This window comes from Ictalurus furcatus, chromosome 16 (assembly GCF_023375685.1).
Source record: "Ictalurus furcatus strain D&B chromosome 16, Billie_1.0, whole genome shotgun sequence".
In the NCBI taxonomy this organism is placed as follows: domain Eukaryota; kingdom Metazoa; phylum Chordata; class Actinopteri; order Siluriformes; family Ictaluridae; genus Ictalurus; species Ictalurus furcatus.
Window position 1 is genome coordinate 18,431,234 of NC_071270.1, and position 14,014 is coordinate 18,445,247.

A 14,014-nucleotide genomic window follows, 5' to 3' on the forward strand; every position below is an offset into this window, starting at 1 on the left:
AGGTTCCCGAGTCAGTCCCTCAGCCAACACGAGTACAAAACCTTGAGAGGAACCAGAATCAAAAGGAAACCCAACCAAACCGTATAGTGGGATTACTGCTGCATTTGACGTACCTCGGATGTGGACATATTTCTCTCTAAAACCAAGTCCTGGTCCTCCTCGGCACTTCCGACTGGAGGCATTTGTGCTCTTCAGCACTGCTGTACTCGTTATCTCGAGATGCATGGTGTCATGTCCGCACTGCTGGCAGATGTAATCTTTGCATGAACTCCCCAGACACTGCCTGGGTTTCAGCAGGCTTGTGTCTGCACCAACATTTTTAACGAATGAGCTATGGACAGCCTGAGGCATGCTGCAGGATTAGTTGATTGTTTTTCCATGGGAATTCATAGTTGGCCAGTAACCTTCAACGACCCTTTATTTGCTACATCAACTGTGAATTAAGTTTCTGTGGTTGCTTTTAACTGTGCCACAGAATACTTTATCAAAATCATTGAAGGTAACAGGGAGTAACAGGGAACGCAGGGAGTATAGATGTAAGAATAAATCGCTGTTTTCAGCTAAGCCCTTTGGACACTGAAGGATGTGTGAGAGTTCAGGGTGGAGGATCAACCCCAGCTTGAACGACTGCACATTAATCTTTATAATTAACGTGATCTTCAATGGCAACCGTGATTTATTTGATAATGAAATTCTGAGTTTAAACATGTTTCATCATCATGTTGGTCTATTTTCATTATGGATATCCACTTTCTACATTACCCACCTGCTAATAGAGGCACCAGTGAGATTTGGCCCTTACTTCATCAAGGGGTGTCCAATCTTATCCGGAAAGGGCCGGTGTGGGTGCAGGTTTTCATTCCAACCAAGCAAGAGCCACACCTGATTCCACCTGTTTAATCAGTTGATCTTGGCTTTCAATAGACTCAGGTGTGGCTTCTGCTTGGTTGGAATGAAAACCTGCACCCACACCGGCCCTTTCCGGATAAGATTGGACACCCCTGATCTATACCTACAGAGAGTGATGCAGCAGCACTTTAATCTTTTAGGCTGATTCTTTGCCGTAACTCGGTTGAACTGTGTCATACAGCTGCACTGCATTCTGGAGCTTTGATTCAAACATTTCTAGTCTCTACTACTTCTACGCTGGAATTTGCATTAACATGACATTGAATGATGCTGGAAAATGGTGAGTGAGGAAAAAAAAAAAAAAAAGTTAGCACTTATATCTGAGATCAGACAACCAATAGCTTCTCATGGGTATAACATAAATACAGCACCACCCAACAATTCAGCACCTGAATAAACAATACTCAATTTGCTTGAAAACTACATGCAGGATACACGGAATACAAGACTGTGTGGGAGGGTTTAGTAACATCTCTTTCTAACAACGGCTCCCTCAAGCATGGTCTTGTACCATTTGTAAGAAGCCTTGGGGAAAGTAATTAGAGAGTAGAACAAACATTCAACAAATATTCACAAAGGGATTAGACACGAAATTAAAATAGATGGAAACAGTTACTAGGCTTTTGCACAAAGTAAAGACTTACGTGTTCTGCGAAAGCCTCTGCTGATTCCGACGGTTAAATAGTTACGAGAGAAATTATGTATCATGTGTTCCCTTTCACTGAATTCATTAATGTGACCTTTTGCTAATTAGTACAAAAATACCATACAGTGGTGCTTGCAAGTTTGTGATCCCTTTAGAATTTTCTGTATCGCTGCATAAATATGACCTAAAACATCATCAGATTTCCATCATCATCATCAGAAGTCCTAAAAGTAGACAAGGAGAATCCAATTAAACAAATGAGACAAAAATATTATACATGGCCATGTATTTATACAAGAAAATGATCCAATATTACATATCCGTGAATGGCAAAAGTATGTGAATCTCTGCTTTCAGTATCTGCTGTGACCCCCTTGTGCAGCAATAACTGCAGGTAAACGTTTCCAGTAACTGTTGATCAGTCCTGCACATCAACTTGGAGGAATTTTAGCCCATTCCTCAGTACAGAACAGCTTCAGCTCTGGGATGTTGGTGAGTTTCCTCACATTAACAGCTCGCTTCAGGTCCTTCCACAACATTTCTATTGGGTTAAGGGCAGGACTTTGACTTGGCCATTCCAAAACATCAACTTTTTTCTTCTGTAACCATTCTTCAGTAGAATGACTTGTGTGTTTAGGGTCGTTGTCTTGCTGCATGACCCACTTTCTCTTGAGATTCAGTTCATGAGCAGATGTCCTGACATTTTCCTTCAGAATTGGCTGGTCATTCAGAATCATTTAGAATTCATTGTTCCATCAACGATGGTAAGTCGTCCAGGCTCAGATGCAGGAAAACAGTCCCAAACCATGTTACTACCACCACCATGTTTCACAGATGGGATGAGGTTCTTATGCTAGAATGCAGTGTTTTCCTTTCTCCAAACTTAACGCTTCTCATTAAAAAAAAAAAAAAAAAAAATCTATTTTGGTCTCTTCTGTCCACAAAACATTTTTTCCAATAGACTTTTGGCTTGTCCACGTGATCTTTAGCAAACTGCAGATGGGCAGCAATGTTCTTTTTGGAGAGCACTGACTTTCTCCTTGCAACCCTGCCATTGTTGTTTAGTGTTCTCCTTATGGTGGTCTCATGAACATTAGCCAATAGTTGTTTTTAGTTGCTTAGAAGTTATCGTGGGTTCCTTTGTGACCTCGCAGACTACTACTTGCTCTTGGAGTGATCTTTTTTTGGTTGACCACTCCTGATGAGCATAACAATGGTCTGGCCTCCATTTGTACACAATCTGTCTGACTGTGGATTGGTTGAGTCCAAACTCTTTAGAGATGGTTTTGTAACCTTTTCCAGCCTGATCAGCATCAACAACTCTTTTTCTGAGGTCCTCAGAAATCTCCTTTGTTTGTGCCATGATACACTTCCACAAACATGTGTTGTGAAAATCAGACATTGATAGATCCCCATTGTTTAAATAAAACCGGGTGCTCACTCACACCTGATTGCCATCCCATTGATTGAAAACACTCTAATTTCACCTTCAAATAAACTGCCAATCCTAGAGGTTTACATACTTTTGCCACTCACAAATATGCAATATTGGATCATTTCCTCAATAAATGTATAATATATACAATAAGTATAATATTTTTGTCTCATTTGTTTAAATGGGTTCTCTTGATATACTTTTAGGAGTTCTGTGAAACTCTGATGATGTTTTAGGTCATATTTATGCACCAACTTTCAAGCACCACTATATAACATTATGATTATGCTGAGATGATGTTGATCCATTGAACAAGTAATTCCATCTTCTTAAAACAAAGTGTAGATTAATTAAAAAAGAAAAGAAAAGAAAAAGAAAGCAGTTAAAAATGCACTAGTAGTGTAGTGGCTCAGAATTCCCTTCTTCCCCGTCAGTCATTCAAGTCCGGTGAATAAAAGAGCCAGTGTTCGGCAGAGCATCTGTCAGCATATGTAAACAAGCCTATTTCTGTCAAATCGAGGCAAGCACTGTTCTAGCACTCTCCGCGAAAATGTGTCAAAGACAATGAGTGCAAGCATGTACTGAAGTGACAGAGTAAATATGAAAACAATGGCTTTAACGATTTAATAAAAGTGTAATGCAACAAGTACTTGCAATGCGAGCGCTGATTTCTTTACCTCAAATTCTAGGTAGTGCTCTTTCAGGCGGTATTCATCAACCTCCTTGGCTTTGACCTTCCTGTCTGGAGGGTAGGACCTGTGCTCGGCTAATTCTGTGGAGATGTGCTTCAGCTTGGCCTCATGCGACTTCAGCTGCTCCTCCTGCGATACAACGAAAAGATGAGTAAAACTAGAACTCCAGCTTAAACGCCTTTACCTAGAAATATACATCCACATCCAGTAGTTTAACATTAAGCAGAAAAATCATTGTAGTGATTCCCATAGTTAGATACAGTAGTTCCATTAGAATTAGCCTAGGACAAACTTTAATTCAACACTGTGTCTGAAGTACCGCTTGAAGTACCATGGAACTGGTTTTGGACCTCAATTCCACATGGGCACTCTCGCTGTGGTTGCTGGGACTACGGTTGCTGTTATGGCCTTAGGACTGCAAGTACCACATACAATTTTTCACTCAGATCTCCTTTATTGATCAGTGGACTAGTTCAACAAACAGACTTCATATAAAAAAAAAAAACATAATGAACGTTCTTTTACTTTCACACTATCCGTTGTTACCCAGATGAGGACGGGTTCCCTTCCGAGTCTGGTTCCTCTCAAGGTTTCTTCCTCATATCATCTTAGGGAGTTTTTCCTTGCTACCGTCGTCACCGGCTCGCTCAATAGGGATAAATCCACACACTTAAAATCTGTATACCGTGTTTATATGTTTCTGTAAAGCTGCTTTGAGACAATGTCCATTATTAAAAGCGCTATACAAATAAAATTGAATTGAAATCGCTCCCTCACTCACTTGTTCACTATTTAGAATAGTATAACATAGGCTGAGAGTATTTCAGTGTACCTAACTGAGTACTTCAAAAAAAAAAAAAAAAAATACTGTAGCAGTCGATAAATGCATGGAAAAAATTGGATATGACTCAGCTACTCGTTTTCTTTAAACATGAACCACCACTATGTTTGTTGCAGATTCTCTATTGTAGCATTAATGTAAATTATTTAGCTAAAGGCAGCTCAGTGGACCAGAGAGTAGCTACAGGGCTAGAGACATTCGATCAGAAAGGGGAGAGTTTCACAGATTTTTAATTTTATTTACCCACTCTGGTCTGACTTGTGAACTAATTATATGGATTTTCTCCCATTTTCTCCTGTCAATTCATAACCACTGACCAGCCAACTCTACCCTATCAAACGACAACTACTAACTGGGGAGGGTTAAGTCTAACCAGTGCTTCCTCCAAGATACGTAAAGCCATCCAAATGCATCTTTTTCAACTGCTGCTCATGCTACATCACAGGGCAGCGTATCAAACTCCTAGGACAAGTGCCCTCTCGATCTGCCCTCTCACAGACTCACACAATTGGCTAGTGCCAATCACAGGCGAGAAAGACTATACCATCTCTCCCACGGAAACAGCACGTCCAATTTTTCTCCCTTGGCTCTCAACCGTGGATTGCTGTGGGATTCACACTCCCAGAGGCAAAAAAATGTGAATTTCCACCTGTTTTGGGGTGTCCGTGTTCAGCTTTGGATTTGTTTGTGATGTCACACTCCACAATAGTGGTTAATGGCTCATATAAGAGTAGACACTTAAGGCTTTAAGAATTTGCAGTTTTTTATAAGCATTTCATTAATTTTTTTACCTAGCCTACTAGGTTTATATGTTATAATTTTATTGTGGCAGTCGTATACGGTGTTTTACAATCAAAAAAGCTTTAGTTCTGCTGTCCGTTTTATCTCTGTACCAATGTTATTGTGGAGAGGTGTGAATTGTTTGCCCAGCAGGGGGCTCACACCCCTCTCCTTTCCCATCGCTCTACTCACCAGCAGAGTCATGATACTCTACACACAGAAACCCAACAGAGTCCTGACTACAGAGTCTTATAACAAACTTGTGCTGACAAAAATCATACATTTGTTTCTACCTATTGAAAATGTGCGATAGGTCGATTTCCATTCCGCCGGCATAACGGAACGCCAGCGTACTTCGAGACAGAGTTAAAAGTGATGATCTGTATTAAATAGATCACTGAGAATTTAGACAAAACTAATAGTGGAATTCAGACACGTCATCCGGTTTTCTACATCCACTAATTTTGTTACCAAGTGTAAAAGAGGCACGATGCTGTTAGTAATCCTTAATCTATAGGCATGCTTGCATTTGTGGTTGATTTCACCTGTGACATCCTGGTGGTGGTGGCTGGCAGCAGCGGGCGGCTGAATTTCTTCTGCGACCCGATGGCAGCGGGGAAGGAGGGTGCGGAAAACATGGCAGCCACCGAGTTGATGACTCTGATCCAGGACTCCATCTCCTCAGGGCTCCTGTGGAGGAAAGAGACACAGTGAGCACTTGCTATATGGTGAAAAAGCCTGCCTTGACCGTTAAGTGGATTAAAATTTATCTGCTTGAGAATCACAGAGTGATAATATTTCCTATTGTATTGCACTACTGACAGAGTCATTATATGGAATGCATTAAAACGTTCCAGGCTACTTTGAGGCAAAAAAAAAAAAAGTATCTTAGACCATTGACACTGTGGGGAAAGAGCAGGAATGTTCTCACTATGTGCCTATTAAGGTGCTGCAGTACTTTACTACTGTCACAGAGTGAACAGCACTAATTAAGACATTTAAAAATGGTTCCTGAGGAGAGCTCCAGTCTATTTTTATTGATTAGGTTCTATTTAGTTTGCCATGAATACTAAGGCAAGTAGGTGAAAGGGGAAAAAGAAAAAAAAAAAGTAACAGCTAGGACAGACTAAGAGGGAAGAAAAATGTGTTTTCACTAGGAACCCAAGCATGAAATTAGATTTTGGTTCCAAGGGAGGTCTCTTGTCTCCCCTATCTCCAGTGTGGTCCTGTGAGTGATGGCATTTCTGTCTTCGATAAACTGCGCATTTCCTGGACAGTCAGTGACTCTTACTGGGCTTGAAAGAGGAAGACTCTCCAGTCGGCTGTCTTCAGTTTCAGCACGTTGGGCTTCTTCTCGTAATCTACTGCCTTTATGGCCAGGGCATGATGCACGCTGATGGCGTTCTTCAGGTCCTCCTCGGACAGGGCCTTCTCAGGTTTGTACTCATCCTGCAGGACAAAAAGGACAGCACTTAATGTAGCTAAGAAATATATTTATTACATTTCCATGAAAAATTATGATTTGTCTAAGTGGCACAACCCAAGCTGAGGGGTATTAGTCTTCCAGATGATATGAAAGCCTGAGCACGCTACATCAAGTTCTTAATTTGAAGAAAAGCGTCTGCATTCTTTTCTTGCCTTTTCTACAATAAACAACAGAGAAATGACAGAATTTATTACTGCCTCAAACACTGGATGCACACCCAAACATGAACGCTTGTGGTCAAATTCAGCAAGATTCAGATGTCTTTGTATTACTCATGAATAGTTATTTAGAGGTCTTGTGAGAAACCATCCTTCTATTTAAAACCAGAAAAGGTTGACTATTTATTTAAATTTCTTCTATTTTAATTTAGTGAAGAACATTCAGAATGACCGATAACTTTATAGCCTGCGTTTCGGACTTAAACACGAGCGTTTTATTCCTTTATACCACAGCAATTTGCCAACAAGAACCATTTTTAAACTATTAATGACACTTTTTTTTAACCATTTATAATTACATTCATATTATAGAAGTTATAAACAGTTGTTCTCTCAACAGATTTCTTCTCTCTCTTGAAGTTCATACAACTTCGGGACCACTACATAGCGCTGACATTGCAGACTCCTTCCACAAATGTTAAACACACATCTCCTTATAGAAAATTTCACCATATCAACACTTATACATTTTTTATTTGGCAACTAACGGCACATTTTAAATCTGTTATTAGACTTGGACTATGTGACCACCATACAAGCCCCTGTGAATGAGTTGCTACTATAGAAATGTTAACATATTAGAACAAGTGACTAATGCCAGAACTGTGCTGTTATAGAAAATGAATAAACTTTCTGACCAATTAGGTTGAAGAATTCAACTGTATAAACAATGCTAGTGTTTTTGCATAATTTGTGCGTTGTTGTATTAAATGAGGGGATTACCATATGTGTGTGTGTGTGTGTGTGTGTGTGTGTGTGTGTGTGTATATATATATATATATATATATATATATATATATATATATATATATATATATATATATATATATATATATATATACACACACACACACACACACACACACACACACTCACACACACAAAACATCCAATCATATTCCCAACAGTTTAAGACTCCTCCAAACCCAGTCCCCTGCATCATGCCTTTAAAAGAAACGGTATATATCCAGCATCCAGAATTTGTGGCTATAAATGCAGTTCTTGGAAAAGGCACTGGATGAGAATTTAAAGAAACCTTCCAAAAATTCACACCACACACACAGTACAACATAATAAACAATCATGCTAAACATAAGTAATAATGTGTTGCTGCTCAATAACATATTTAGACTCTAAAAATACAGTTAGAGTCAGCGTGAAAAAGCTTCATTGCGTGTACGTTCCAGACCAGACCGAGGTAAATAACCGAGTGGGAGGTGTTATCAGAACTTGTGGCTATAGTGAGAAGTGTAAACCAGGTCAGCGAGGTGCAGGAGAAGCTAGGTTATAAATTCTGGCCACGCTGACACGTGTGTGGCGAATGGTAAACAGCAGCGACTCGCCTTCGGTCTATCAGATGTGATGTCAAGGTTATCACTTTTCATATTCCAGGGCCGCTACTCCTCACATAAAAAAAGTTCAGCTGTTCTCAGATGCTTGCAGCTTTGATGGGCTTAAAAGGCTACATTTTTACTGCACATTTATAACTCCAGTGTCTCCGAGAAGTCTCCAAGTAACATTTAGAGAAAGAGCATGGAGTGGGAAAGTCAATTTAATCAGTTAAATATTTAAAGATGGAAAGCGACATATTCATGAACATTTATATAGGAAAACCAATACACAAAGAAATAGATCTAAAAATACAACTGTACACCCACTCTGTACTGATGTAGTGCTTACCACGTTTAATAATAAATAGATTTGAAGTCAAATCTGATTGAAATATAAATATAGATAAAGATCGGTAGATAGATAGATACGAATACTCATTCATCTTTACATTTCAAGTCAACCATATGCTGATTTTTTTTTTCAAATTAATTACATTTACATTAAATCAAATGATACTATCAAGTGAACTAGTTGGTAAGTGATGACATTTTAGATCCTACTATTCATAGGATGGTGTAACATTGTTTTGAGACATTTTAGAGAGAAGAACGATGACAAAAATAACCCCATTAGTCATCTGCACCAAGTCTCTCTGAAAATATACATGTTTATTTTAACCAGTGTTTAAATCCACACCATCCACACAGAATGAAGGAACCTCTGGAGGTCTTTAAAATATAGTTGCTATGGTTTACATCATCTATAAGTGAGCCTGTTAGAAGGGGAAAGCAGTGAACCAAGCAGCGCATTAAATGCCCATCGTAATGACAGCTATAAAGACATATTCACATATTCCACAGCATTATGATTACAGTGTAACGTAAATAAATTCAGAATGAAATGAAATGTGATCATATCACAAACATCTGGGTTTGCAGAAGAAGAAACAGCTTGAGCTGTGTTCATTTACTAATACGCAGATACAACAGTATTAACATAAATGAGACATTTTATTATGACTCTTTATTATTACAGCTCGCTGCTGTTCTGGTGGCACAAGGGGCACCTACACAATATTAGGAAGGTGGTTTTAATTTTATAGCTGATCAGTGTATAGCCTACTAAACACATAGTAGCTGTTGCCATGACGCTAATGCTTGCCATCTTCTCGTTCATGTCGTCATTTTTAATTGTCTCTAGCTTTTATTTCAAATCATAATACAGCAAAGACAATAATAATAATTTTTTTAAAAACCCCATAAAACTCAGTTTCCTTGTTCAGGCCACATTTTCTATCCCAGATTTTTGGGGGCTTAAAGGCAAGCGATAGTGTTTAAAGTCGGCAGTATAGGCGCTCCCGAAAAACTCAAGAACAACTGAGCAACCTTGCATAACCTGTATCGACTTATGCATAACCCATTTGACTTAACCACCAAGCCACCACTGCCCCCCGTCATTGGGTTAAGGCTCTGGGTTACTGATCGGAAGGTCAGGGGTTCAAGCCCCAGCACTGCAAAGCTGCCATTGTTGGGCCCTTGAGCAAGGCCCTTAACCTTCACTGCTCCAGGAGTGCTGTATCATGGCTGACCCTGCGCTCTGACCCCAGCTTTCTGACATCCTGGGGTATACGAAGAAAATAATTTCCCTGTGCATATGTATGTGAGATAAATAAAGAGTCATTATCATTTCTGAATACGCTTAACTTTGCCCACGTAATACACAAGCTGCCGACTCTAAATACAGCCCACACTGGCTGAGGGAGTAAAGCGAATCAGTCATGTTCTGGTTAGTGCAAGTCAAGACTGTTGAGACCCTTCGTCTCCACACGAAGTCAAAGGTCCATTTCAAATTCAAATCTACACTTCGCTGTGTACTGCTGATGAGTCACAAAGATTCATTCAACATGATCGCCACTCCTCAGTTAATATATCAGGCACACTGCTCGATGACTGGTGACGCCATGAAAAGCTCTGGCTCAAGCTGAAATCAGTCAGGAAATGTAGACAAACATCCTTCTTGTTTCCTAGCAATGCGCTCATGCCTGTGCCTCACATAAAACACTGCGGCTCCATAACTGCGCCTATGTGAACTACCACTGTAAAGGTTTTGTCCCGATGTCTGGAAGGTTGCGGGTTTAAATCCCAGGACTGTCTCAGAGCCACTGTCGAGCTTTTATTAAGCGCATACAAGTCGTTTTTTGATACGAATAAATGCATTTTGTTTTGATTCGCTCGTCTTGTAGTACTTTTACATAGTTTATTCTGAGCTTTGTATTAATAAACTATTACATATGCAGGCAAGATAATAACTAGGCATCACGTTTTTTCCATACAACTGTCCATCAGCAGCTTCCATCAGAAAACTGACAACACAGATTGCTAGGAAACAGGCAGCATTTTTTGTGCTAAAAGCTGTCAGTACTCTCAGCTAATCTCTCTCTAATGGATGGCACTAAAAGAAAACACAAAAAAAACCCAACTGTGTACATTTATTGTATATAATTATCTTTGCAAGTCAGAATTATCCAATTGACTTCCTATACTGCGCCCCACTCCCCCCAAGCACGATAAATGTAAAGGAGCATACGCTAATCTGGCTTTGCAAAGCCTTAACACACCTCCAGCAATGTATTTACAGCCTGCGACTGACACATACTTGCAAAAGGACATACTGTTCTCCACATACAGTCGAGTGTAAAAATATGCATCCCCCATGGATTCTGGATGGAAGAAAAAGAGAAAGTTTGCCAAGAACCTCTTGGTCTCCAGAGCAAGAAGAAAATGTAAAGATAGATAGATAGATAGATAGATAGATAGTGATAGGACTAGGGATGAGCTCAGTCTATAGATGGATCTATGAAACATCAAGAGCTGTAACCCGGACCATCCAAATCCTATCCAAACTGAAATTAATAATGGCAATCGTTGGCAAACTGCTGCAGTATAAGCGGAATAAATCGCTTCGAGATTGATAAATAATCAACTTCACGGCTCTAACGGTCCTCTACTTCATGTCAGATTGCATCACACCACTCTGTTGTTAATTATTTTCCTATAACGGCATACCCTGAGTGTTTTATTCCTTACTTAACAACCATAACCGACATTCGGTTTGGAATTATTTCACAAGAAGCTTCATGAAAGACACCTGACAGGTTGTTGAGTCTATAGATGATTTTGTTGACTGTTTGGATAGTGTCTACAATGGATTTCCTAAAAAATGGTGGGTTCATATTAAAACCGAGAGGAGAAAAGCTGCATAAATGTTAAAAGGCAAACGGTTATAAAGGCAAACGGTGTACATGCACATTAATGGGGAATATTCCGTTCCTACATACGTTGCCGTAGAAACTGTTTCCGATGTTCGAAACACACAAGTTCAATCTATGACTAACGGTTTAGTATTTTCATTGTTGTTCTTTGTTTTTTTTTTATTATTATTTTTTAAACAGGAACATGCAAATGACTGTGGAAAAACATTTACAACAAATAGGAAGTGCCTTGTTGCTTGTTAATAGGTCAATTATTTTTTAATGGAAAGCAAACACGAGTGTAAATTATTCTGAAAGCACCTATAATTCAAAATAAAACATGAGAAATGTAACGCATGTTCGTCGTTGCTCTGCATACAAATGAATGCAGTGCAAAGTGTTGCACAGGCACATATTTATCTGCGGTTATATAGTGGAAAAAACAGACAGTAGCAACGCGTGACTGATGACCACCACAACGTACCACGAACCTTAATGTTGGCTGCTGTAATCACTTACAGAGATGAACAGGATGTAAATAAAATTTTGCAATAACTTATACGACTTTAAATGATGTGAATAATCCCATTTAAATGCCATGTTTAGCCACAGTAAGAGCAGGAAAGTGAGTGGGGAAAAGTACCTTCTGTAAATACAGGATCATGCCTTTGAGAACAGCATAAAATGTCTTCCAGCCTCTCTTTCCTCTAGGGGCTAGAAAAGATGAACAAGAGGCATGTATAAACCTTGTGAACATAAAAAGTAAAGAATTCAGCTTGCATGCGCTGAATAGTCAACGCTGCAATACATAAATAACAGGTAATGCATTCAAACATTTCATGGTTTGTTTGGTTTTTTTTTGCTTAAATATGTCCTTATAGCATTTGCATCACTACATCAAGTTTATTTATAAGCAAGAGATTTAGCAGGTTTTCTTTTTGATTAGTTGCACCGTATGACTGGATGATCCAAACGCAGGAACGGCACACATAAGCCCTGCTGTTTTTATCTCGACTATAATAGAGTAGTCGGTCCCGTGGGTGGACTTGACCTTGCTGGCACACGGTATTCCGGAGATGGCGTGAAACTGCTGTACTCGGACTGACACCACAAACTAATCTTACTTCCATCAGATTTGGAAATTTATTAGCTGTTGATCAGAGATCGGTTTCTAACCATGTCTTTATAAATCTTTTACGCTTGAATGGCTTTAGAGAGCTGCAATAGGAGGAGAGACGCCTATTTTGGTGCAATGCTGTCATTACGTTCTGGCAGGTTAAAGCAAATGGGCCACCTGTTAGCATATTGTCAAAATGATATTATGATACTATGATATTCTATTTAATTTTAGACCATATCAAGATGAAGCCATGCTATCAGATTGCCAGGGTGTGTGTGTGTGTGTGTAACTAAATGCCACAGTGACATTCTGCAGAGCTGGGCTTTAATCCTCAGACGTAAGCACAATACTAACCAGTCCAAATTCTTTTTTTTTCTTTTGGTGTCGGCCGAAACTCATTATACAGGGGACGGACGTGGTCATGAAATAAAAAGCACTAACGGTGAATGCTATGCATTCGTGCCAGGCTATTAGCATTGCTGTATTCAACCTGCTCTTCCTCCTGCCAGCTTGTACAATTCAGTAATTATTTTAATAACCTTCTCCACTTTGCATTAGCTCCTTTATTCTAGTGGATTACATCACCCATTACCTCGATTTATTTATTCATTTTTTAAGGGGAAAAAACCCATTTAATTATGTTAATGTGAGATAAGGAATCTGTATTTCTTACAAACAAAAAAAAAGCAAACATTCAGAACAAAGAATGGCAAATTTTAAGTCTTTTCTTTAAAAAACTATGTAAAATTTAAAAACGACTATACATTTGTTAAGGAATCTAACCGCAATGCTCGCACAGTTCGCTCATTAATGTGACACTGTTTGGCGAAGACACGAATCTGATTGGTCTGAAGGTTCGTTTTCTATAATGGCAGATCTGGCTGTTAGGCAAATCACAGGTTTATATTAATGCGCTCGTTCTGGGATGTCGTCCTTTCCATAGTAACTAACTCACAGGGACGTGCATGATGATTAATAATAACACAATTTTTTAAATGCATTGTTCTTTAGTAAAGGAAAACGTAGAATCGTTGACACGGTGAAGTTTATTGAAGGTTTATGGAAGGAGTCACCAGTGTCAGCGCTGCCTAACAGTCAGTCAGGACTCTCAGAGTTCTTAGTAACATACGCTGTGCATTTATTATTTTTTTGTCTTGTTAGAGGAAAATAAAAAGGAGAGAAGTTGGTCAGAGGATGTTTTTATAGCTTCTATTGTGTAAATGACTTGTTTCGGGGAAGTTCCACACCTACAAACATAACGGGATAAATGTGGTGTTCTTTAATTGATACAAAATGTAATCGCTG

The 14,014-nt window shown here is 39.2% G+C and overlaps 1 protein-coding gene across 8 annotated transcripts in view; it reads right to left on the bottom strand.

Annotated features, from left to right (window-relative positions):
* The window catches only part of psd3l (pleckstrin and Sec7 domain containing 3, like), a 118,996-nt gene that overhangs the window by 5,488 nt on the left and 99,494 nt on the right, over positions 1–14,014 (bottom strand). For all 8 annotated transcript variants that reach the window (XM_053645401.1, XM_053645400.1, XM_053645406.1 and 5 more), the window contains 4 exons: positions 12,233–12,303; positions 6,595–6,752; positions 5,849–5,993; positions 3,668–3,811 (listed from right to left, as the gene is read on the bottom strand). In XM_053645401.1, the coding sequence (XP_053501376.1) occupies positions 3,668–3,811; positions 5,849–5,993; positions 6,595–6,752; positions 12,233–12,303 (518 nt within the window). The remainder of the gene's footprint in view (positions 1–3,667; positions 3,812–5,848; positions 5,994–6,594; positions 6,753–12,232; positions 12,304–14,014) is intronic.